Source organism: Lepidochelys olivacea (genome assembly GCF_965140295.1).
Source record: "Lepidochelys olivacea isolate rLepOli2 genome assembly, chromosome: 4".
Classification (NCBI taxonomy): domain Eukaryota; kingdom Metazoa; phylum Chordata; order Testudines; family Cheloniidae; genus Lepidochelys; species Lepidochelys olivacea.
The window spans coordinates 105,503,255-105,530,640 of NC_140414.1; the positions used below are offsets into that span (position 1 = coordinate 105,503,255).

The 27,386-nt window shown below is 44.7% G+C and overlaps 1 protein-coding gene across 4 annotated transcripts in view; it reads right to left on the reverse strand.

The window, feature by feature from the left end:
• The window catches only part of TBC1D1 (TBC1 domain family member 1), a gene marked incomplete at its 3' end in the record, with an annotated part of 200,274 nt that extends 173,177 nt beyond the window's left edge, over window positions 1-27,097 (reverse strand). For 3 of the 4 annotated variants that reach the window (XM_084625705.1, XM_084625704.1, XM_084625708.1), the window contains exons 1-2: window positions 26,186-27,097; window positions 7,843-8,345 (exon numbers count right to left, since the gene is read on the reverse strand). In XM_084625705.1, coding sequence (XP_084481831.1) covers window positions 7,843-8,259 — 417 coding nt within the window. In that variant the 5' untranslated portion in view covers window positions 8,260-8,345; window positions 26,186-27,097. Of the gene's footprint in view, window positions 1-7,842; window positions 8,346-26,185 lie in introns of those variants that run through there. The other variant, XM_084625706.1, reaches the window with a different exon arrangement.
• Between the last annotated feature and the right edge of the window lie 289 nt (window positions 27,098-27,386).

Below are 27,386 nucleotides of genomic sequence, written 5' to 3' on the forward strand. Positions count from 1 at the left end.
GAAGGATTTTTCGTCACTGCATTGCCAAGTGGAATTTCTGACTGCCAATCAGATTGTTGGATACCTGACTATATCTGCAAAAAGAAAAGGAGGACTTGCATCCACTGAATGCATCTGATAAAGTGTGCTATAGCTCAAATAAATTTGTTAGTGTCTAAGGTGCCACAAGTCCTCCTTTTCTTTTTGCTGACTATATCGTTCACTGATCACTTAAAATAAACACAACTCTGCTCTGAAGAACACATTTCTGGATAAGTTGGTCTCCAATGTATTGTATTGCACAAATTGTGCCTGATGCTTCTCTCACACTTGTGTAAATCAAGAATATCATAGAACTTAATGGCTTTACAGAAGTCTAAAATTTGTTTCTGTAAAAGTATAATTGTGCCCAATTTATCCTACCTCTAAGCCATCCTTAATATATCATTAGATCAATGACAGTAAAGTGACCAAATTTCCATTTACTACACAAAACATCCATCAGATAAAATGAATGCATCTACATGAAGCCAATGATTCTGATATATCAAAGAAAAATCATTCTAATGGGGTACAAAATCAGTGTCTCCTAAACTGAAAACAAATGAGGAGCTTTACCACTACATTTATTTTCTATGAAAATCTTGCCAGTTACGAAGCAGTAGGAGAGCAATATCCTGTAACAATGCTCTATTAGCTTGTCATTATCTGTTTCTCATTCAGTTATATCCAAAGTGGATTTAAATGTTCAAAAATGGTGACAGATTAGAAACCGTAACCGCTAAAGTACTCTGTTTACCCATGGAGAACAGCAGTACAGGTTTCCCCACCTTCACTTCAGTCCACCATACCTCTCCATCCATAAAATCCCAACTAGGGGAGGGAGGGAACCATATTTTAAAAAGGAGGGGGGTAGAAATTCTGCATTTCTGATGTAAATAATTTTCAGCAATAAAGGTGAGGAAGTATCACATTTGTGTGGAACATAAGCCACCTTGGGACCAAAACGAATGATCCATCAAAATGAGGGAATCTGGGCACGGTACCAACATATAAGTCTACACTGTGTCCTAGAGGGAATATCTCTAGAAATTACAAAGCCCACTCAGTACCCAATCACTCTGTTGAGACTGCCAACAAGGTTACAACATGTGATGATGAATTGTGTTTTGTAGAACCCTGCCCATTAGAAATCAGACTGATATGTACATCATCAACCGGAGGTGACTTTTAGTCTAGCAGCTTGGGAGTCACATTGTACTCTCCCATGGTTAACTTGCCGTCTGAGGACAAAGAGTTTAAGAAACTACAATAGTGCCACCTTGTAGAATTTTCAGCTAATGGTCCCCTCAGAGTGGGACCATAGATGAATTACGTGATGCAGCCTCCAAATCCTACAGAGTTCAGCGATTTGCATGGAATGGGGAGTTCTAGGCCCTTTGACCCTGTCCCTCCATAAAGATGCTCTTGGCTCTGCTGCCCACATCTGTGCAAAAAAACGCTCTTAAGGCATGATCAAATGCAGAACAGAACATAATATGGCGCAGGGCAGGACTGTGCGTGCAGACATTTGCATGATTCTGAGTCAGGTCCCTAAGGCAGTTTGCCACATACAGTAACTGCTCCCTGATACTGTCCTCCATTTACCCCTATACTTCATCCAGAGCAGCTAAGCCCTACCGTCATGGTGCTGCAACAGAAGTGATTCTATAAGTTCCTAGAGAGTGATGGAACCATACCACAATGGGTCATTGCTTCCATCTTGGGCAGGACATTTCAGAAGAAGGGAAGTGTGGCTACAAAATCTTAATACAGAATCATGGCATTATTTGGAATTATGTAGAGTTCATTACTTGGGAGAGTAGGATACAGAGCCTTTTATCCTCTAAATCTCTGGTTTAAATCCAGGCAGAATACAAGGGCACCCTTTCTTACCCACAGGAAGGTATGCCCACTGGTCTGGATTTGAGTCAATGCTCCAAAGGCAAAAGGCTCTGCATCCCATTACCAAAATATTTTACCCCAGAATAGGAACAACATTCTTTCACAAGTGATCAAGCCTACATTCTGGTTCAGTATGATTATAAAAAAAAGTGTTCAGCTAATAAAATCTGGTCCATTCAGAACACTGCTGCGGAGATACTTTCTCACTCTCTGTTGTTATGACTATGTTACCCTCTCCCTTCAACACCCTCTGCTGGCTGTCTCATTTCCATGCACTAAGTTCAAGCTTTCTATCACCACTTTCAAAGCCCTTCACAATTCTGCTACTGTCTCTTACTACATTGCCCCTTCTTCACCCTGTCAATTATACTAGTCTTTCTTATTTGTTTCTCCCACAGCCATCTTCCTGCCTTCTTCTGTCCGGGCTGCCCCAATGTGTGGGACATGCTCCCTGAACTTATCTGTAAGGCCACTGCCCTCTCCTCCTTCAGATTCCACCTTTGGACTTGCTTCTTCCCTGATGCCCACAAGCAACTGGTCAATTAATTATGGATAAGGCAAGAGGTAATGAGGTATATATAGTCGACATGTATTTGTTCATTTATGTGATTTTTTTAAAAAATACTTAATTTACTGCCCAGCAACAGCCTTACATTCAATTTTTTTAATTATCCTACATAAAGAAGAGTGACGTGGTTTCAGGAATGGTTGGGTAGCAGGATTACCACCTTTCTAATTGCTGGCAACTGGACCCCCAAGACCCCGCCCCTAGTCCGCCTCTTCCCCAGGCCCCTCCACCCCACCTCTTCACCCAAAGCCCCATCCCTTCCCTCAAGGCCCTGCCCTTGTTCACTCCTCTCCCCCCACCATCACTCACTAGATCATCTCAAGGAGCCTGCCTGGAGGTAGGAGGTGGCCCTGGCTGAGCAGGGGCTGGCACAAGTTAACAGAATCATAGAAGATTAGGGTTGGAAGAGACCTCAGGAAGTCATCTAGTCCAACCTCTGCTCAAAGCAGGACCAATCCCCAGCTAAATCATCCCAGCCCAGGCTTTGTCAAGCTGGACCTTAAAAACCTCTAAGGATGGAGATTCCACCACCTCCATAGGTAACCCATTCCAGTGCTTTACCACCTTCCTAGTGAAATAGTGTTTCCTAATATCCAACCTAGACCTCCCCCACTGCAACTTGAGACCATTGCTCCTTGTTCTGTCATCTGCCACCACTGAGAACATCCGAGCTCCACCCTCTTTGGAACTCCCCTTCAGGTAGTTGAATGCTGCTATCAAATCCCCCCTCACTCTTCTCTTCTGCACACTAAACAAGCCCAGTTCCCTCAGCCTCTCCTCGTAAGTCATGTGCCCCATCCCCTCGATAATTTTCACTGCCCTCCGCTGGACTCTCTCCAATTTGTCCACATCCTTTCTGTAGTGGGGAGCCCAAAACTGGATGCAATACTCTAGCTGTGGCCTCACCAGTGCCGAATAGAGGGGGATAATCACTTCTCTCGATTTGCTCATACTAATGCAGCCCAATATGTCGTTGGCCTTCTTGGCAACAAGGGCACACTGCTGACTTATATCCAGCTTCTCATCCACTGTAATACCTAGGTCCTTTTCTGCAGAACTGCTGCTTAGCCAGCCAGTCAGTCCCCAGCCTTTAGCGGTGCATGGGATTCTTCCATCCTAAGTGCAGGACTCTGCACTTGTCCTTGTTGAACCTCATCAGATTTTTTTTGGCCCAATCCTCCAGTTTGTCTAGGTCACTCTGGACCCTATCCCTACCCCCCAGCGTATCTACCTCTCCTCCCAGCTTAGTGTCATCCGCAAACTTGTTGAGGGTGCAATCTATCCCATCATCCAGATCATTAATAAAGAGGTTGAACAAAACCAGCCCCTGAACCGACCCCTGGGGCACTCTGCTTGATACCGGCTGCCAACTAGACATCGAGCCATTGATCACTACCGGTTGAGCCCGACAATCTTGCCAGCTTTCTATCCACCTTATAGTCCATTCATCCAGTCCATACTTTTTTAACTTGCTGGCAAGAACACTGTGGGAGACAGTGTCAAAAGCTTTGCTAAAGTCAAGATATATCATGTCCACTGCTTTCCCCTATCCACAGAACCAGTTATTCCATCATAGAAGGCAATCAGGTTGGTCAGGCAGGACTTGTCCTTGGTGAATCCATGTTGACTGTTCCTGATCACCTTCCTCTCCTCCAAGTGCTTCAAAATGGTTTCCTTGAGGACCTGCTCCATGACTTTTCGAGGGACTGAGGTGAGGCTGACCAGTCTGCAGTTCCCCGGGTTCTCCTTCTTTCCTTTTTTAAAGAAGGGCACTATATTTGCCTTTTTCCAATGACGCAGCACCTTCCCCACCCCGCGGTAACCAGACTTTTGGTTCAGGTGTCATTTAGCGTCGCCAGGTCCCCTTTTCAACCGGACTTTCCAGTCAAAAACCAAGCATCTGGCATCCCTAAATAACACCTGGACACAGAAGCCAAAAACTGGACTGTCTGGGTAAAATCGAGACAGCTGACAACCCTATTTGATCGTGCTTGTGAACTCATAACCATATATTTTTTGTTGTAATTCAAGACTGGTTTTTCAACCTAATTTGGGCAGGAGCCCTGTCTTAATGTGAATTCCATCTACATCAACCATAGTCTTTTCCAGATTCATCCACAGAGATGAAAGTGGTTGTGGACCTTGTATCTTATAATGTTTTAATCAAAATAGATCAGATGTCTCTATCTAATTATTACAACATTTTGGAGAGAGCCTGAGGGGTGTGGGTAATGAAAAGTAACACTGAGAATAAGTAATAAAATTTACTGTAGCTGCAACCACTGTATTAAGAAGTTATATTTGACCCAATGGAGAGATTTAATTTCCCCAACGTAGCCAAATTCTGCCTTAGTTTTTCACAAGGGTGAGATCATAACTTCTAAACTTTTATTCAGTAAGACTGGACTGGTAAATAAGTATAGTAAATCCAGTGTGAGTTCAAGACCTGCTCTGTGGGGGGTTCATATACAACAAGGTTTTAATACCTCAGCTCTGTCACCAAGCTAATTTGGACTGTTGTCTCTCTTTCTGAATAACAAGCACAAATAGAAAAAATATGCAGAACATTTTTTGTCCATCCTAGGAGCAACTGAAAGGAAGCTGACCTTGCCAACACAATCTAAATCTGGAAAACTGCTGTTTGATTCCTCAGAGCAAATGTTGCAGGCACTGAAAGGAGTCCTCTGGGACAAGATATCTAATGGACTGGAGCAAGAGACTGTTGAGTCACTCAGTCCACAGAAGTTAGACTTCTAATACTTGTTTCTTCTATAAGAGAACAAAATAGAGATGAGGCAATTCCAAATTAAAACAATAATGATCCTAGACAATGCTGTGCTCCCAATCTGGGTACCCTGCTGTCTCAATACATAGATCTCTCTCTCACCTTGATAAGCATACACAACTTTCAATAATGTTAATGGGAGTTACATGCACGCATCACAGACAGAATAAATGGACCCTGTAAAGGAGAACAAACGGAGATAAGGCAATTCCAAATTAAAACAATAATGATCATAGACTCTGGCATCCAAAATTTATGGACAAAGTTGAAACTGTAAACCCAAATCTTTATATTTCCCCCTCTCTCTTATTTCAAACAGCTCCAGAGTCTGATCAAGCAAGTGGAAATAGTACTTTGCTTTTCACTCTGTTGTTGCAGAAGAAATTGTACTGGAGGTGATCAAAGTTGCTTATTAACCATGATCCTAACAAAACCACAACCCACACATATATAACAGATTCTTTCTACTCAGTGCCAAGTCCTAAAACAGGGGTCTCAAACACACAGCCCACAGGGTTATTATCTGCGGCCCTCCTGCTCCCCGTGGCCCCCCCAGCATTTACCTAGAGCGGCTCTGGCCCGGCGCGCACCGGGGCAGGGCAGGCTCCCTCCCTGCCTGCCTGCCTGCCCCACCCCCGCGCCGCTCTGGGAAGCGGCCGGGACCTGTGGGAGGGGGGCCACAGGAGTCTGTGTGTTGCCCTGGCTGCTCCTGCAGGTACCTCACCCGAAGCTCCCACTGGCCGCGGTTCTTCATTCCCGGCCAATGGGAGCTTCAGGGAAAGTACCTGGAAGCGCGGCCAGGGCAACACACAGACCCCTGTACCCCGCCCCAGGTCCCAGCCGCTTCCTGGAGTGGTGAGGGGGCGGGGCAGGCAGGCAGGGAGCCTGCCCTGCCCCCGGTGAGCGCCGGGCCAGACCCGCCTCCCAAACCCCTCCTGCAGCCAAACCCCCTGCCCTGAGCCCCTTGCTGCACCCAACACCAGTCCTGCACCCCGACCCCCTGCCCTAAGCCCCCTGCTGTACCCCGCACCCTAACCCCCTGACCTGAGCCGCCTGCCACACCCTGACCCCCCTGCACCCCAAACCCCTGCCCTGAGCCCCCACCGCACCCCCCACACCTCCTACACCCCAAACCCCTGTTCTGAGCCTCATGCTACACCCTGCACCCCTCCTGCATCCCAACCCCCTGCCCTGAGCTGCCTGCCACACCCTGCCCCCCTGCCCCACCCTGTACCCCGACCCCCTGTCCTGAGCCCCCTGACGCACCCCATACACCTCTTGCTCCCCAACCCCTGCCCTGAGCCCCCTGCCGCACCCTGCACCCCTCCTGCACCCCCTGGGGGCAGGAGGGGGCAGAGTTGGGGTGGGGATTTCAGGGAAGGGGTTGGAATGGGGGCAGGGAAGGGGTGGGAAGAGGCGGGGCAGGCACGGGGCCTCACAGAAGGGTGGAGTGGGGGCGGGGCCAGGGTAGTGTGGGGTGGGGTGGGGTGGGGTGGGGTGGTCTGGTCAGTGGTTCGGCCCACGGGCCAACATACTAGTCCTCATGTGGCCCTCATGGTCATTTGCATTTGAGACCCCTGTCCTAAAACATCTACTCCCCATCCTGTACTGAAATTCATCTTAGATCTTATCGAGAGGCCCATTTTTAATTTGACAGTATTTTCTCACTTAAGTGCTTGTGATTTAAGTCCTATTTGGCTGTTAGTTTACTTAGCTGCCTTTTTATCTTGGGGGAATTTAATTAAAGCTGTGTCCAATCCAGCTCTGAGCCAGGCACCACGAGTTTGGTGTTATACCCTGACTTGCTCCAGAGCAGGTAGCTGTAAGTACATAAATCAATCCGATAAGCTGTACACATGCAAAGAGTCCCTGTGAGGTGCTTCAGTGGGGCTACTCTCGTGAGTAACGCATAAAGAATTTGGCCCAATGTGAGCTCTGCCTCCAATATTAATAACTACAACTTATATTTCAATGGTACTGCTGCTTTGCCCACTAAACATTACTGGTCAGCTGCAGAAACCAAATGCCCAGTTTTACTCACCTTACTCATCTGAGAATGTAGCTTTAGCAGATTACTCACTTGAATCAGAAGAGCAGAACTGGATGCCTATTTTTAGCACTACAGCCTTCTCAGAGGGAACACAAGCTACTCATATAATGCAGAATTAGAGAAGGTCCAGGGCAGTTTATGGGTGAAATCCTAGCCCCGCTGACATCAATAGAAAAACTTCCACTGACTTCAACGGGGCCAGGATTTCAGCCCATATCACTAGCTTATTGTAAACTAAGCCCTGATCCTGCAAAGATTTACATGTGCCTAACTTCACACAGTAAAAAGAATGTAAAGTTCAGCCCATGTGTTAAGTCTTTGCAAAACTGAGGCCTTACTTTGTAAAAAGAGTTTCAAGAACTCAGACTGTAATGAAAAGATCCAAAGATCAGAAAAGCTACCTCATTTTCAAACACACAGTATTAACTTCTCTTGTGCATTTACATCATGCTCTATAAATCAGCTTCTAATATCTCACGGAGTGAAGCAAGCTCTGAGAATTGCTTTTTTACTTACTTTTGTTTGATCAGCAGCTCTGAATACATAACAGATACTTTGCTGATTTACTGCTCCATCCTTTATCAGACAAGCAAAGTAGCTTGGATCGTGGCTATTGTGAATCAGTTTGTGGACATGCTGTGGCTTATACTCAAACAGGCTGGAACAAATCAAAGGATCCCACTGTTGGCTTTTCCCTGTGTCTAGTCCACATCGCAGGCTTGCTGGTGAAACATAAAGCCGGATTTGGCTGGTGCTAGGTTCTTCCATGGAAGACGGCATACTGAGCCGCCGAATCTCTGCCACAATCCAAGGCAGCACTGGCATGGTGGTTAGAGAATGCACTGGCAGAGAACCAACAAGCTGGAGACTAAAATCCACTGAGATATCAGTGGGTGCTTGAAGTTTTTTAACTTTGAATGATAGGGGCTCCATTTTATAATCATCAAGGGAGCTAGGAATAATCCACCAGTTTCAGTTCCCAGGAATGAAGATTCTTTTCATTGCACAGTAGTGGAATTCTGAAAGGAAAGAAATATTTATACAGTTAGAGTAACAGTCATTGAGAATTTTCTATTTAAAAATTATCACCAATAATGGAAATATTCATAGGGCATTTCTACACTGCAATGTAAACCCAGGGTTCAAACTCAGGTTCAAGCCTAATCCTCCTTCCATCTACATACAAATCACGCTAACCCAGGGCTTCGACCCCATGGTACTCGAGGGTTTGAGCGGTTTCAGAGTAACAGCCGTGTTAGTCTGTCTTCGCAAAAAGAAAAGGAGTACTTGTGGCACCTTAGAGACTAACCAATTTATTTGAGCATGAGCTTTCGTGAACTACAGCTCACTTCATCGGATGCATACCGTGGAAACTGCAGAAGAAATTATATACACACAGAGATCATGAAACAATACCTCCTCCCACCCCACTGTCCTGCTGGTAATAGCTTATCTAAAGTGATCATCAAGTTGGGCCATTACCAGCACAAATCCAGGTTTTCTCTGCGCCGCCCCCCCCCCCCCACACACACACACACAAACTCACTCTCCTGAGCCTGAGTCAAGCTGGGACCCAGTGTTCAAGCCCTACTTGTTGTGTGGTTGCTGGAGAATATTTGCTTCAACAAAAACACAAACCCAGGAACCTATCCTTGCAACAAAGCCCGATGCCAACTCTGTCCACATATTTATTCAAGTGACACCATGATAGGACCTAATCACATTAGCTGCGCCATCAGGGGCTCATTCACCTGCACATCTACCAATGTGATATATGCCATCATGTGCCAACAATGCCCCTCTGCCATGTACATTGGCCAAACCGCACAGTCTCTACGCAAAAGAATAAATGGACACAAATCTGACATCAGGAATCATAACATTCAAAAACCGGTAGGAGAACACTTCAACCTCTCTGGCCAATCAGTAAGAGATTTAAGGGTGGCAATTTTGCAACAGAGAAGCTTCAAAAACAGACTCCAACTAGAAACTGCTGAGCTTGAATTAATATGCAAACTAGATACCATTAACTAGGGTTTGAATAGAGACTGGGAGTGGCTGGGTCATTACACATATTTGAATCTATTTCCCTAAGTTAAGTATCCTCACACCTTCTTGTCAATTGTCTAAATGGGCCATCTTGATTATCACTACAAAAGATTTTCTCCTGTTGATAACAGCTCATCTTAATTAATTAGCCTCTTATAGTTTGTATGGCAACTTCCACCTTCTCTGTATGTGTCTATATATCTTCTTACTATATGTTCCATTCTATGCATCCGATGAAGTGGGCTGAAGCCCACGAAAGCTTATGCTTTAATAAATGTGTTAGTCTCTAAGGTGCCACAAGTACTCCTGTTCTTTTTGCAGATACAGACTAACATGGCTGCTACTCTGAAATCTACCACTTTTAGACTTATTAGCTAGCCAGTTTTTAACCCATTTAATGTGTGCTGTGATAATTCTGTATACTTCTGATTTCTAAATGCAAGTGCTGTGTGATATCAACTCAAATACTTCAGAGAAATCTAACTATGTAACGAACAACACTATTACCTTTTTCAATCAAACTTACAATCTCATCAAAAAATTATAACAGGTTAGTTTGACAAGATCTATTTTCGATAAAACCATGTTATTTATATAATCCTTTAATTATTATTTAATCTAGAGAACATAAGAACGGTCATACTGGGTCACACCAACGGTCAATCTAGCCCAGTATCCTGTCTTCTGACAATGGCCAGTGCCAGACACTTTAAAGGGAATGAACAGAAAGAGGCAATTTTTGAGTGGTCCATCCCCTGTCGTCTACTCCCAGTTTCTGGAATTCAGAGGCTAGGAACTCCCAGAGCATGAGGTTGCGTCCCTGACTATCAGGCTAATAGCCATTGATGGACCAATCCTCCATTAACTTATCTAATTCTTTTTTGAACAGTTATACTTTTGGCCTTCAAAACATCCCCCAGCAACAAGCTCCACAAATGGATTGTGTTGTGTGAAGAAGTACTTTATGTTTATTTTAAACTTGCTGCCTATGAATTTCATTGGTGATCCCTGGTTCTTGTGTTATGTGATACAGTAAATAACACCTGCCTATTCACTTTCTCCATACCATTCATTTTATAGATCTCTGTCATATCACCCTTAGTCATCTATTTTCTAAACTAAACAGTCCCAGACTTTTTGTATGCCAACATTTTAATGGCTGACTTAGAACAATGCTTCCTCAGCTCTCGTCCCCTAATGCCCCTACTCTATTTGCGCTACATTGATGACATCTTCATCATCTGGACCCATGGAAAAGAAGCCCTTGAGGAATTCCACCATGATTTCAACAATTTCCATCCCACCATCAACCTCAGCCTGGATCAATCCACACAAGAGATCCACTTCCTGGGCACTACGGTGCTAATAAGTGATGGTCACATAAACACCATCCTATACTGGAAACCTACTGACACTATACTTACCTACATGCCTCCAGCTTTCATCCAGACCACACCACACGATCCATTGTCTACAGCCAAGCTCTATGATACAACCACATTTGCTCCAACCCCTCAGACAGAGACAAACACCTACAAGATCTCTATCAAGCATTCTTACAACTACAATACCCACCTGCTGAAGTGAAGAAACAGATTGACAGAGCCAGAAGAGTACCCAGAAGTCACCTACTACAGGACAGGCCCAACAAAGAAAATAACAGAACGCCACTAGTCATCACCTTCAGCCCCCAACTAAGACCTCTCCAAAGCATCATCAAGGATCTACAACCTGTCCTGAAGGATGACCCATCACTCTCACAGATCTTGGGAGACAGGCTAGTCCTTGCTTACAGACAGCCCCACAACCTGAAGCAAATACTCACCAGCAACACACACCACACACCAAAACCACTAACCCAGGAACCTATCCTTGCAACAAAGCCCGTTGCCAACTGTGTCCACATATCTATTCAGGGGATGCCATTATAGGGCCTAATCACATCAGCCACAATATCAGAGGCTCATTCACCCATACACCTACCAATGTGATATATGCCATCATGTGCCAGCAACACCCCTCTGCCATGTACACTGGCCAAACTGGACAGTCTCTACGTAAAAGAATAAATGGACGCAAATCAGATGTCAAGAATTATAACATTCAAAAACCAGTCGGAGAACACTTCAATCTCTCTGGTCACTCGATTATAGACCTAAAAGTTGCAATATTACAACAACAAAACTTCAAAAACAGACTCCAACAAGAGACTGCTGAATTGGAATTAATTTGCAAACTGGACATCATTAAATTAGGCTTGAATAAAGACTGGGAATGGATGTGTCATTACACAAAGTAAAACTATTTCCCCATGTTTATTTCCCCTCCTACTGTTCCTCACATGTTCTTGTCAACTGCTGGAAATGGCTCACCTTGATTATCACTACAAAAGGTTTTTTTTCTCTCCTGCTGGTAACAGCTCACCTTACCTGATCACTCTTGTTACAGTGTGTATGGTAACAGTCATTGTTTCATGTTCTCTGTGTATTTAAAATCTCCCCACTGTATTTTCCACTGAATGCATCCGATGAAGTGAGCTGTAGCTCATGAAAGCTTATGCTCCAATAAATTGGTTAGTCTCTAAGGTGCCACAAGTACTCCTTTTCTTTTTGCAGATACAGACTTTTTAAGCTCTCCTCATATGAAAGCTGTTCCGTACCACTATTCATTTCTGCAGCAATTCTCTGTATGTTTTCCAATTCTAAAGTAACTTTTTTGAGATGGGGGGACCAGAACTGCACACAATATAGCAAGTATGGGTGCACCATGAATTTATAGTGGCTCTATGATATTTATCCCTTTCCTAATCGTTCCTGACATTGTTAGCGTTTTTGACTGCCATATTGAACAGATGTTTTCAAAGGGATGACTCCAAGATCTCATTTTTGAGTGATAACAGCAAATTTTGACCCATCATTTTGTATGTAGAGTTGGGATTATATTTTTCCAATGTGCATTACTTTGCATTTATCAACACTGAATTTAATCTGTCATTTTGTTGCCCAGTTACCCAATTTTGTGAAATCCCTTTGTAACTCTTTGCAGTCAGCTTTGGACTTTAACTATCTTGAGTAATTTAGGTTTCAGAGTAACGGCCGTGTTAGTCTGTATCCGCAAAAAGAAAAGGAGTACTTGTGGCACCTTAGAGACCAACAAATTTATTTGAGCATAAGCTTTCATGAGCTACATCAGTACATCCATAAATGGTGACTTATTACTATTTAAGTTATCAATTTGTTCCAAAACCTCCTCTACTGACTCCTCAGTTTAGGACATTTCCTCAAATTTGTCAACTAAAAAGAATGACTCAGGTTTGAGACTCTCCTTCACATCCTCTGCAGTGAAGACTTATCTAGTCCTGTGTCAGCCATTTTCTTTTTTTTTTTTTTTTGGCTAAGGGTTAATGTCAGACTGACAGGCCTATAATTACCCAGGTTATCCCGTTTTTAAATATTGACACAACATTAGCTTAGTTCCAGTCTTCTGGAACTTCCCCAGCGTTCCAGGACTTATTAAAAAGAAATGTTAATGATCCAGATAGAAACTTGACCAGCTCTTTTAAAACTCTTTATTATGAATTTTCTTTTTCAAGAGACAGCTATAACAACACGGTAAACAATCATCTTTAACAGATTTGCTAAAATAAACTTACAATATACTAAATCACGTACTCATTTCTTTATTATGGCTACAGTACATTTGTTTGTCTTTCTTCATTTATAGAGTTGGCCAAAAAAATGGGGAAAAAATTTGCAAAAATTTTCATGAAAAATTAGTCTGTGTTACCCATCAAAAATTTTCAAAATTTGAAAAGTTTATATCAGCTGTGTGGGTATTGCAAAAATGAGATTTATTTTTCAACGGGTTGGAGGGCGGGAATATAATATTATTAGAAATGTTACATTGTATATAACACACAAAATTTTTGAAAACGTTTAAAAAAAACGGACCACTTTCCAAAAGAACGAAAAGGGAAAACATGGTTCTGTAACTACTTTGCAGGGAGGAAAAAAACAAGATTTAAAGATGGATACAGATGCTGGGCCTTTTTATAGCCTTCTCTTCTGGAACTTTTGGATCCAACTGTGGATGAATGCCCTTTTATGGCTTTATTATTAATGATTCCAGGGCTGGTGAGCTTAGCAAGAGAATCCTACAGTGCAAAGACAGTCCATGAGCCAGAACTCTGAATTTGCTAACAATCTAGATGCATGAAGAATTTAAAAAGGCCCCAACAGATGTAAATACTATAAGAAAAATGAAATATATATTTGTAGGCCTCATTTCAATTATATTAAACATCTCCCATGTACAGCTCATTTCATATACAGAAAGCAAAGGGAACAGTCCAGAAATTTCTTCGTTTATAAACACACTGTCACAGAAGTTGACCTCAGCTTAACAAAGCACTTCTATATTTGTCTAACCAACAAAATGCTCTATAACGTCATTACCGCTGTGCTCTTGCAAAGGCTTCTGTCAGGGATTCAAACTCCCAATAGGGAAATGAAGCTCTCTCTTCTCTGTTTGAGACGCAATTGTGAAACTTTTTTTGTTAACAGTGAAAATGGAAAACAATTCAGCAACTCTCCAGGTGGTTTTGATTCGTTCGGGGCTCAGCAGGCACACAGCGCAAAGACCATGAAAATCGAGCTCACTGATTATAACTTTGTTGTTACTTAAGGGCGAGCATAATGGTCTCAGTATAACAAGGCTAAGCAAAGTCTGTTCTCAGTTGAAATCAATATGGTTAATACATGCAGCAGGACTGTAATTCAAAACTTTGCTTTCCATTTTCAATGTTTTTGGGTGAACGTAGTGATCCTTTTTGCCCAGGAAAGTGAGAGGCAAACACCACTTCCTAGAACCAGGCACAGTGATAGGCAGGTGCTATGCAAACTTCTTTACAAAAAAGTATTTTACCTTGACCTGCAACTGTAAATGTGGGTCTCAAGAACACAGACTGATCACAGATTATGACCAGCTGGGGACTATCTTTGTGTCATGCACTAAAACCAGCAAACTCATTTCATCTGTGACCCAAACCAACTATGAACTCAGGGCTCTGTATGTGATACCACACTCCATCCATATTCTCCTTCTCTATGCTGAGGCTAAAATACACAATAATCACATATAAATGAATAGCACTGCTGCTTCTAATCAAAAATATCTAACAACACCTAATCTCTTTAATTTAGGTACTTGTATGGCTCCCACTGCCACAGTATCTGAGCACCTCACATCTTTAGTGTATTTTTCCCTCACACCACCCCCATGAGGTAGGTAAGTATTGTTATCCCATTTAACTGATGGAAAACTGAAGAAAAGAGAGACTAAGGACTTGTCTACACTACCGCTTAAGTCGATATAACTTACTGTAAACAAGTTACATCGACTCTAAGCTCTGCCTCCATCTCCCACCAACATAGCTTCTGCCTCTCGTTGAGGGAGGGGGAGTAAATGCATCGATGGGAAAGCGCTCTTCCATCAATATAGCGCGTTTTCGCAAGACGTGCTACATCAGTGCCGCTGCATCAATGGAACTGATGTCGTGCCGTAGTGAAGACGAGCCCAAAGTGACTTGGCCAAGGTCATATAACAAAGCTGTGGCAGAGCAGGGACTTGAATCAAGGTCTGCCCACTCCCAGGTTAGCACCCTAACCACTGGACTATCCTTCTTCTCTATTTATGACATTAGCTCAGGGGTGGGCAAACTACGGCCCATGGGTTGCATCTGGCCTGGCCCACGTTCCAGCGCTCCTGTCGGGGTGCTGGGTTGGGGGCCGGACCACATGGCTCAGCCCCGCTCCAGCGCTCCGGCTGAGGCGCTGGGTCGGGGCTGGACTACCATTTTGTAATTGTGTATTTCATTTTTCCTTCCTATGTCAAGTACTATGCACTTGTCTTTATTAATTTCATCTTGTTGAATTCAGACCAATTCGACAATTTGTCAAGGTTGTTTTGAATTCTAAGCCCGTCCTCCAAAGTGCTTGCAACCCCTCCCAGCTTAGTGACATCTGCAAATTTTATAAACATATTCTTCACACCATTATCCAAGTAATTAATGAAAACATTGAATAGATCCAGAACCACGACTCACCCCTGTGGGCCCCCACTAGATAACCAGTTTGACAATGAAACATTGATAACTCTTCTGAATATGGTCTTTCAATCAATTGTGCACCCACCTTATAGTAATTTCATCGAGACCACATTTCCCAGTTTTCTTTTTCCCAGTTTCCTTGAAAAAAGGATTTTTTAAAATTTTAATCAAACATTTTCATGAAAATTTTCCAATTTAAAAAAAGGCCATTTTTTATTTAAAAAAAAGGTTGTATTCATAAAATTGTGCCCAGCTCTAATCATAACCTCCAGTTCTCTTTTATTCCAGCACTACAAAATGTTGTATCCCTAACTAGAGACATCTAACATTACAGCAGAGAGTAACATGTTATTTTCAATGCTAAGTCTAAGGATTAAACTATATTAAACAGTGAGCTGTTTTGTCATACTTCAATAAGTACTGACCCGCTGGAGTGTATTTAATATAAACTCAGAGATTCTTGACATCAACTTGCTTTTTTAAAAAATAAATACTTGAATCATTTTCCATGTCCACACTTATATTATTTTCAAATGGACCTTCTTTTAAAAAAAACCCACCAAAACCTAACTTTTTGGAACTAAAATTATGAACAGTAATAGAAAAATCAGATTTTCAGGGTTCAATTTTAGTAGTGCCCAAGAGGCAAAGGAACATCATTTCAACCCTTAAAACATGCATCTCATTAATCTAACTAGCCTCAGAATCTCCCTGTAGTCAGCCTCGTCTTCCCTTCCTCATATGCATTCTTTCTGTTTCACTTCCTTCTGTTGTTTTTGTCCTAACTTAGGGACAGATTCTACCCTAAATTACACCAATTTAATGCCACTGAATTCAATGGGGTCTATTTAATGTAAACTAAGGGCTAAATTCTGCTTTAGGAACTGATCCTGCAAACATGTATGTACATGCCTAACTTTAGGTCTATGGGTAGTCCTATTAACTTAAATGGGACTACTCAGAAGCATAAAGTTAAGCATGTGTCACAGTTACAAAGTGAGCTATGCTTTCATCCCCTAACAGTCCCTCTTGAGTGCCCTCTCACGGAACAGGTTGTGCTATCTTCAACCCCCGCAAGGCGGAACTACACAGACCTACCCTACCCCTCTTTCAACAGTTGTGGTGGGTGCTCCATCATTAACAATTTTTAAAACAAGATTGAATGTTTTTCTAAAAGATCTACTCTAGGAATTATTTTGGGGAGTTTTGTGTGTTAAACAGAAGACCAGACTAGATGATCACAATGGATTACAATAGATGATCTGGCCTTGGAATCTATGAATCTAGATTGGATCTTTAGGCTGCAGCCCCCCTATTTACCAACTGTGTTAACTCGCCAGACCCAATGGTATTTGTATGCCCTTTTCCTCTGGAGTCTGAGATAGGGGCTGAATAAAGTGACCCAAAAACAGCTTCTTCAACATAAAGCACTATTTATTGATTTACCCAAAGGTACACACTACGCAGCACAAAGGGATAAAACAATAAAGGCCCATACAGGTTTTCCCTTACCTAAATCTTAATCTTTCCTTCAAGGCTTTGGTAAACTCCATTCAGCCAAGTTACCACCATCTTTGGGTTGAGACAAGCAGACTGTCCTGCTGCAGCATGCTTTCTGGATCTCCTTGCACCCTGTCAGCACTCACTCACACTCCTTGGGCAGCTCCCAGCAACTCATTCAGCCTCAGCTTAACTCCTGCCTAGGCCAGTGTCACTTAAGGCTTTAATGTCTCCTTTGAGTCTAGACTCAGATCTGGAAAGTGCAAACCTTGCCAGCCTGGTAGCGGCATTCCACAATTAACCAGACAGATCTGCGCACCACAGATTACCCTTATTGTTAGGGGATTCACTGAAAATGGATGGCCAGAGTAATGGACCAATGCCACACTTCATCACAGTCAGTGCTGCAGGACCAGAATAGGAGCATGTCCTAGGGAAAGAAGGAAATGTGAAGAGACAAAAGATGCAGCAGGAAATCTCAGTGCTTCAGCCATTCTGGGCTGCCAGACAGTCCGTTGGAAATCACAGCAGCGAAGGCATAAATCAGAGCAGCCAGTGTCAATGCACTAGCTTATACCCGGGGTCAAATGGGATCCTAGCAGCCCAAGAGTCCAGGAGGGGCAAAAGCAGTTCCCCACTCCCACTCCTGGGCTGCATCTACAACAAGTTCAGCCCAGAGTTGGGGCCAAAATCTTTGACTCTTATGGCTGCAAAAATAACATTCTGAATATGGAGGGCTGAACATGCAGACAAGTAATTAAACTGATAATAACAGAAACTACACTTGATCTTTTTTCAGAGTAATAGCCGTGTTAGTCTGTATTCGCAAAAAGAAAAGGAGTACTTGTGGCACCTTAGAGACTAACCAATTTATTTGAGAAAACCTGGATTTGTGCTGGAAATGGCGCAACTTGATTATCATACACATTGTAAGGAGAGAGTGATCACTTTAGATAAGCTATTACCAGCAGGAGAGTGGAGTCGGGGGAGAGAATACCACTACAAAAGGTTAACACCCATTTTTTCATGGTTTGTGTGTATAAAAAGATCTTCTGTACTTTCCACAGTATGCATCCGATGAAGTGAGCTGTAGCTCACGAAAGCTTATGCTCAAATAAATTGGTTACACTTGATCTTAGCTCAGTTAAGTGCCAAACACACCACAGCTCCTGGCTACAGAGGAAGACAGACCTCACAGAAGAATTAGCATGACTTGGCAGTGTGGTGGGGAAGTACAAGGAAGTGGTCAGGACTCCACCACTACATAAATCCACAGGCCTAGCTCCCTAGGTAGGGGATGAACAAAGGCCCCAACTGTCATGTCAGCCCATGGAGGTTAGTTGCAGAACAGCCATGCAACCACTCCACACCAGACTACTAAGCCCTGGTCTACACTAGGAGTTGAGGTCAAATTTAGCAGCGTTAAATCGATTTAACCCTGCACCCGTCTACACGACGAAGCCCTTTTTTTCGACTTAAAGGGCTCTTAAAATCGATTTCCTTACTCCACCCCCGACATGGGGATTAGCGCTGAAATCGACCTTGCTGGGTTGAATTTGGGGTATTGTGGACGCAATTAGATGGTATTGGCCTCGGGGAGCTATCCCAGAGTGCTCCATTGTCACCGCTCGGGACAGCACTCTCAACTCAGATGCACTGGCCAGGTAGACAGGAAAAGGCCTGCAAACTTTTGAATTTCAATTTCCTGTTTGGCCAGCGTGGCAAGCTGCAGGTGATCATGCAGAGCTCATCAGCAGAGGTGACCATGATGGAGTCCCAGAATCACAAAAGAGCTCCAGCATGGACCGAACGGGAGGTACGGGATCTGATCGCTGTATGGAGAGAGGAATCCATGCTATCAGAACTCCATTCCAGTTTTCAAAATGCCAAAACATTTGTCAAAATCTCCCAGGCATGAAGGACAGAGGCCATAACAGGGACCTGAAGCAGTGCCGTGTGAAACTTAAGGAGCTAAGGCAAGCCTACCAGAAAACCAGAGAGGCAAACAGCCACTCCGGGTCAGAGCCCAAAACATGCCGCTTTTATGATGAGCTGCATGCCATTTCAGGCGGTTCAGCCACCACTACCCCAGCCGTGTTGTTTGACTCCTTCAATGGAGATGGAGGCAACACAGAAGCAGGTTTGGGGGACGAGGAAGATGATGATGATGAAGTTATAGATAGCTCACAGCAAGCAAGCGGAGAAACCGGTTTTCCCGACAGCCAGGAATTATTTCTCACCCTGGACCTGGAGCTAGTACCCCCCGAACCCACCCAAGGCTGCCTCCCGGACCCGCCAAGCGGAGAAGGGACCTCTGGTGAATGTACATTTTAAAATACTATACATAGTTTAAAAGCAAGCATGTTTAATGATTAATTTGCTTTGGCATTCGCGGCTCTCCTGGATGTACTCCCAAAGCCTTTACAAAAGGTTTCTGGGGAAGGCAGCCTTATTCCACCCACCATGGTAGGACACTTTACCACACCAGGCCAGTAGCACATACTCGGGAATCATTGTAGAACAAAGCATTGCAGTGTATGTTTGCTGGCGTTCAAACAACATCCGTTCTTTATCTCTCTGTTATCCTCAGGAGAGTGATATCATTCATGGTCACCTGGTTGAAATAGGGTGCTTTTCTTAAGGGGACATTCAGAGGTGCCCGTTCCTGCTGGGCTGTTTGTCTGTGGCTGAACAGAAATGTTCCCCACTGTTAGCCATGGGGAGGGATGAGGGGCTAGCCACATGGTGGTGGGAGGCAAAATGCAACCTTGGAACGAAAGCACATGTGCTACGTATGTAATGTTAACAGCAAGGTTTACCGTGAAAGAGTGTACCCATTGTTCTATAAAATGTGTCTTTTTAAATACCACTGTCCCTTTTTTTTTTCTCCACCAGCTGCCTGTGTTTCAAGGATCACAGGATCTTCTCCTTCCCAGAGGCTAGTGAAGATTAGAAGGTGAAAAAAACGCACTCGCGATGAAATGTTCTCTGAGCTCATGCTGTCCTCCCACTCTGACAGAGCACAGATGAATGCGTGGAGGCAGACAATGTCAGAGTGCAGGAAAGCACAAAATGACCGGGAAGAGAGGTGGCGGGCTGAGGAGAGTAAGTGGCAGGCTGAAGAGAGGGCTGAAGCTGAAAGGTGGCGGCAATGTGATGAGAGGAGGCAGGATTCAATGCTGAGGCTGCTGGAGGATCAAACTAATACACTTCAGCGTATGGCTGAGCTGCAGGAAAGGCAGCAGGCGCACAGACCGCCACTACAGCCCCTGTGTAACCAACCGCCCTCCTCCCCACGTTCCATAGCCTCCTCACCCAGATGCCCAAGAACGCGGTGGGGGGGCCTCCAGACACCCAGCCACTCCACCCCAGAGGATTGCCCAAGCAACTGAAAGCTGGCATTCAATAAGTTTTAAAGTTTTAAAGTGCTGTGTGGCCTTGTCCTTCCCTCCTCCACCACCCCTCCCGGGCTACCTTGGCAGTTATTCCTCTATTTGTGTGATGAATGCATAAAGAATGCATGAATGTGAAGCAACAATGACTTTATTGCCACTGACAGCGGTGATTGAAGGGAGGAAGGTTAGCTTACAGAGAAGTAGATGAACCAAGGGGCGGGGGGTTTCATCAAAGAGAAACAAACAGAACTTTCACACCGTAGCCTGGCCAGTCATGAAACTGGTTTTCAAAGCTTCTCTGATGCACACTGCGCCCTCTTGTGCTCTTCTAACCGCCCTGGTATCTGGCTGCGCGTAATCAGTAGCCAGGCGATTTGCCTCAACCTTCCACCCCGCCATAAACGTCTCCTCCTTACTCTCACAGATATTATAGAGCGCACGGCAAGCAGTAATAACAGTGGGAATATTGGTTTCGCTGAGGTCTAACTGAGTCAGTAAACTGCGCCAGCATGCTTTTAAACGCCCAAATGCACATTCTACCACCATTCTGCACTTGCTCAGCCTGTAGTTGAACAGCTCCTGACTACTGTCCAGGCTGCCTGTGTACGGCTTCATAAGCCAGGGCATTAAGGGGTAGGCTGGGTTCCCAAGGATAACTGTAGGCATTTCTACATCCCCAACGGTTATTTTCTGGTCTGGGAATAAAATCCCTTCCTGCAGCTTTTGAAACAGACCAGAGTTCCTGAAGATGCGAGCGTCATGTACCTTTCCCGGCCATCCCACGTTGATATTGGTGAAACATCCCTTGTGATCCACCCGTACTTGCAGCACTATTGAAAAGTACCCCTTGCGGTTTATGTACTTGCCGGCTTGGTGCTCCGGTGCCAAGATAGGGATATGGGTTCCGTCTATCGCCCCACCACAGTTAGGGAATCCCATTGCAGCAAGCCATCCACTATGACCTGCACATTTCCCAGGGCCACTACCCTTGATATCAGCAGATCTTTGATTGCGTTGGCTACTTGCATCACAGCAGCCCCCACAGTAGATTTGCCCACTCCAAATTGATTCCTGACTGACCGGTAGCTGTCTGGCGTTTCAAGCTTCCACAGGGCTATTGCCACTCGCTTCTCAACTGTGAGGGCTGCTCTCATCTTGGTATTGATGCGCTTCTGGGCAGGGGAAAGCAAGTCACAAAGTTCCATGAAAGTGCCCTTACGCATGTGAAAGTTTCGCAGCCACTGGGAATCGTTCCAGACCTGCAACACTATGTGGTCCCACCAGTCTGTGCTTGTTTCCCGAGCCCAGAATCGGCGTTCCATCACATGAACCTGCCCCATTAGCACCATGATGCCCACATTGCCAGGGCCCGTGCTTTGAGAGAAGTCTGTATCCATGTCCTCATCACTCTCGTCACCACGCTGACGTCGCCTACTTGCCCGGTATCGCTTTGCCAGGTTCAGTGCTGCATATACTGCTGGACAATGCGTGTGGTGTTTAATGTGCTCCTAATTGCCAAAGTGATCTGAACGGGCTCCATGCTTGCCGTGGTATGGAGTCTGCACAGAAAAAAGGTGCGGAACGATTGTCTGCCGTTGCCCTGACGGAGGGAGGGGCGACTGACGACATGGCTTACAGGGTTGGCTTACAGGGAATTAAAATCAACAAAGGGGGTGGCTTTACATCAAGGAGAAACAAAAACACCTGTCACACAGAATGGCCCCCTCAAGGATTGAACTCAAACCCCTGGGTTTAGCAGGCCAATGCTCAATCCTCCCTCTGGTATTTCAGGCAGGACTTCACGGAGGGAGGGAGGGAGGGAGGGAGGGAGGAGCAAATGAATACAAAACAAATCTGGTCTATTTCTTGTTTTGATCCATTCCATCTATCTTTTACATCTTTGGCTGGCAGCAGACAGTGCAGAAGGACTGCAAGCCATCCACATCTCCTGGCTGCTCAGCAGAAGATGGTACAATAGGACTGCTTGCAGGACTGAAAAGAATGACCTGGTCGAGTCACTCTAGTCCCTGCACCCATATCTGCCCAGGTGCTCCCGATCGACCTTACCGAGGTGGCCAGGAGCACCTTGGACATGATGAGGATAGTTTTCAGGCCTATTGTACTGTCTGCTGCCACAAGGCAATGGGTTGCTGCTGCTGCGTAGCAATGCAGTACCACGTCTGCCAGCACCCAGGAGACATACGGTGACAGTGAGCTGAGCGGGCTCCATGCTTGCCGTGGTATGGCATCTGCACAGGTAACTCAGGAAAAAAGGCACAAAACGATTGTCTGCCCTTGCTTTCATGGAGGAAGGGAGGGAACAGGGGCCTGACGATATGTACCCAGAACCACCCGCGACAATGTTTTAGCCCCATCAGGCACTGGGATTTCTACCCAGAATTCAAATGGACAGCAGAGACTGCGGGAACTGTGGGATAGCCACCCACAGTGCAACGCTCCGGAAGTCGACGGTTGCCTCGGTATTGTGGACACACTCTGCTGACTACATGCACTTAGAGCATTTGTGTGGGGACACGCACAATCAACTGTATAAAAATGCTTTCTACAAAACCAACTTCTATAAATTCAACCTAATTTCGTAGTGTAGACATACCCTGAGTTGGAGAAAGGATTCCTTTTTCTCCCTGTATCCTCTGAACTACCCTGAAGGAGGCACAGTTGGTCTTAAAAGAGGCAAAAATTTACCCCATTTGTCTCTACAAAATGTTAGCTGTGAAGCCTAATGACAATTCAATCAACATTGTGAAATACTTCACTGCTGATCTTTTTAGCAGAAACATCAAACTACTCTGGAATTCTGGGTAGAGTTTTGGCCTGTAGGCAGAATTCTGGAATGTGCACAACAGTTAAGTAACACCACTTTGCCTCTCAATCTGACCCCGAGATACAGGTTGTCTGCACCCATGCTGATAGATTCATTTAAAACACATCAGCCTTACAGCACATACAAGTATAAATGACAAGAATATGCTTGAGATATGTGAATGATAGGTGCAGGAGGTGTCACCGTTATTAAGGAAAAGTTTTCACCCTTTTGGTAAAGATTACACACTCAATTCTCCCCTTTCCTGTAGCGCATCACATAAAACCTACTAGATTGTTCTCTGGGGCAGGTGGTTATAAATTTATAATTTCTATCATTTTGTTTTCAACTTCATTTTAGGTTTTCAATCTGTTTTATTGTTATAGGATTGAAATAAGTACTCAGAACTGCGTAGATCATATCATGTAAGCACTACTATGGTATCTGTGTCAGTCCCAGGACACACTGTATAATATCATGTCATAGGATGCTTTTAATTTTCAAATAGTTTTAATTTGATCAGCTAGACAACAAAGAAAAAGACTGCACTAACCAGTCCTCGGCAGACTCACAGCAATTTATTATCTATTCCTTCACTTCTTCTACAACCCTAATTGGTATATATGCATAATGTCACGGCCAATTCCAGAAATCAATGCTTCTCACTAAATTCCCCAGTAATTTCTCAGCTATCATGTACTTTCATAAAATCCCAGCTCTTCAAGGAGTCTTTCCATTGACTTCAGTGGGCTTTGGATCAGACCACACATTTCGCTCTGTTTTAAAACCTGGGTAAGCAGCTATTTTAACTAGTACTTTGCTCTATGGCCTCAGATGAATTAAAAACAGTTAAATGGAGTGTAAAGAAACAATTAAGCTTATTTTCAGGAAAGTGACAACAGACTCTTGATTATGCTATGAATTACAAAATGAAATGTGTAATAAACAAATCTGCAAATTATAAATAGTTTACTGTTCCTGCTCTTGACATCTGTTGCTATGTGCTACTGCTGACAATAGAAGTGAATACTCTGCTGCCTGACATTTTGGGTATTGAAGTTTCTGAAACAGTTTAATATTATCTAAACTAAAAAAAATTAATAGATGCGTTAACAAATCAGCACTCTAAAAGTCAGAAAAAACCTGCTGTTTGCAAAGGATATAGACACAAGCTGGCTTGCTAGACAAGTTATAATGTTGAAGCATGAAAAAAGTATGCAACTGCCAATCATGTTACAACCTCAACTTCACTTCTCTTCATCTATTCAATGACATGTCCAGAATGTCACAAAAATGTACACCTACAGGCACCAATTTTTCATTTGACTAAGGTCTGTGAATTCCCATTTGAAGTAGTCACATCATGGAATGCATCCATTTCCCTTTTGACTTGTCATTTTTCCTCCTCGATTAGTAGTTCAGCCAATAGTATTTTTGTACAGTGCTTACAAAAAGTTTCATAGTTTGACCATTTTATATTTCATTACTTATAAAGTAGTTCATGAGCATTCTTATACCATTATCACCATTGTCACAGCTCAGAGCCATTTGTGCTTTAATACACGTCAAAAGTACATTTTATTCACTGTGTACAGTAATGTTCCACTCAATCTCTGGATTTAACTGGGGTCACAAATCCCTCCATCTGTACTGCAGCAGTTTTCTACTGTAGAGCTGCAGTATTAGCTTCTTTTCTAAATAAAATGCAACACACAAGGTCTCAATCTTTTAGAACTGCACTAAAAATAGTTACACATATGTCATATCTCTCCTGCACACCCTCTCTTCTTTTAAATGAATGTTAACGTTAAAGGCATTGTAGTCCTGTTAACTGTGTTTAAGGGATCTAAATTCGCATTCTGAGACCCCTGGACTACCAGAGGCTGGCTTCACCCCTATGAGAAGAGCACTGTGTTCATCTCAAAAGATCACTCTTTTTCTTTCTGACATCTGGAGCAATGTTGACAAGTTCTAGAGGGAATTACATCTTGTGCTCCTGAGCTAAAAGAAGGATTGTAGAGATAATGATATGGACCCTTTACGGGGAAGAGTAAAGAGAAGGAAATTGTGGACTCTTGAAGTGCTCAGATTCCACGCAACATACACCCTACACAAAAATTAAGCAAACTTTTTTAAAATGGCAAGGTTGGTTTAGTTTATACTAACAACCACCCGAATATTCTGCGTGCACCCACAGCAGGCAATGAAGTATCCATTTTCCAGCACAGGTGCAGCTATATCCTGCCAGCTCAGGTGTTTTGACCACTCAGCAATGAAAATCGCACATTGGTACAAATGCCTGCTTACACTGTTGTTAGCTCTTGTACAGTTTCACTCTTTCTAGGAAATGGATACAAAACTGTTTGGTGTGTAAAACCCCAGAACAAAGGTAGTATGTAAGATTGCCCTGAACTCATTCTGTTGTGCCTCAGGGCTGTAAATAATATGATCCTCTACCAAAAGATTTCAAAATATAAGGTGCTCTTACATAAACAACATACAGGTTCAGGGTGTTCAGAGCAGAGAGGGCACCTCTGTATCTCCTTGCTTGCATCATTTAAACCAGACCCTGTAAGGTCATTTTGGCAGATCTTTTGAGCCTCAATGAGCACAGATCTAATCTGAGGATTTAATCCACACCACTATCAGCCCAAGCAAGGAGGAAGTGGAACAGGCAGATGTCATCGGAACGGCCAAACATCATTGCATTTTGGCATGTCCATAAACTCGTTTCAATTATTTTACTTCACAAAACTATAAAATTGCCCCAGATTTTAAAAGATTAAAAACTTTCGTATTTACTATGCTGGGGGAGGGGGCAGTGGACGGTGTGCACTGAACAATTTATACCCACACCTCCCTATTAAACCCCGCCCCCCAGCCACCCCATCCCACCCGGGGTCGCGCTGCCCCCAAGTTCGGGGTCTATTTCGGCCCGTCTCAAGCAGATCTACAGGCAGGGCTGCAGGCGCTCAAACGACTTACCAAAGGCAGGATGTGCGGGCGCGAGAGAAGGAGTCCGACCCCACACGGTATTTAGGGCGGGGAAGGGCAGAACCCAAAGCGGAGCGGGCTGGGGACAGCGGCTGCTGTGTGTTGCCTCGGGAGCAGCATGCAGCGCGCTGGATGTACCTGCTGGTGCCCGAGCCCGCTGCCGGCCTGCGCCGGGGTCGCTGTAGGCGCCAGAGGGCCCCGCCGTGGCTGCTCGCTGCCGCCGCCCGCCGGCTGCTCTCTTCCCCTGAGGAGGCTGCCCGGGCTGGGGACGGGGAGCCGCGACAGGCGCTGCTCCTGGGGCCCGAGAGAGGGACCCCCTCCCGCCTGCGGGGCGCAGCTGCAGCTCGGCGCGGTGCATGCGGGGCGGGCGCTGGAGGGCGCCTCCTTTTCCCGCCCGCCCGCGCGTGTGACTCGGCGCCGGGGGCGGGGGGCAGCCCCGCTCCGGCCTGGGAGGCGCCGCTCGGAGAAGCCGCCACTTACCGAACGATCCGAAAGCAACAGGAGCCCGCCCCGGCGCGCCTCGGGGCACTGGGACCAAGCGCACTAGGACCCGGTGCAGCAGGGACAGTCCTGGGCTGCCGGTCACATGCGAGCAACAGCTGCACGGCAGGGACATCTGCTGGGTGCGAGCCGCTTCCTGGCTCCCGGCCTGGTCGTGTCAGTGCTGGGGGGGACGGGGTGTGCGACAGGCAAGCCTCAGCTCGCCCTCTCCTCCAGGGACCTTCTGTGCTGGAGCGGCCTGGCACCTCCTGAGGGGCGGCCTGCCCCAGCGTTGCCCAGCAGAGGAGAGGCTCGCTCACTGGATTCAGTTTAAGCACAGATGGGGCCTGAACAGAGCTGGAGGGGGAACCAATTTCGGGGGGAGGTATTGAAAATGTGACGTTTTCATTTTGCAGGGCTCAAAACAGACCAATTTTTGACACTAACCCCCCCCCCATTTGTTTTGTTCATATTTTTTTTAAAATAAACAGTGTGTTCTAAATGGTTAGCCGAACTTTTTGATTTCCCCCAAATCAGGTTTGTGGTAAACAAAAAATTTCTACAGCAATTGCAACACGATTAGCAGCATGAATCTTGATTAAAAGAGTGATGAGAGGTATCACACAAATTTGGGGAAAAAATTAGAGTTTTGTGAAAAAAAATGTGTTGAAATAAAAGGCCATTTAAAAATACATATTTTCATTCAAAAGAT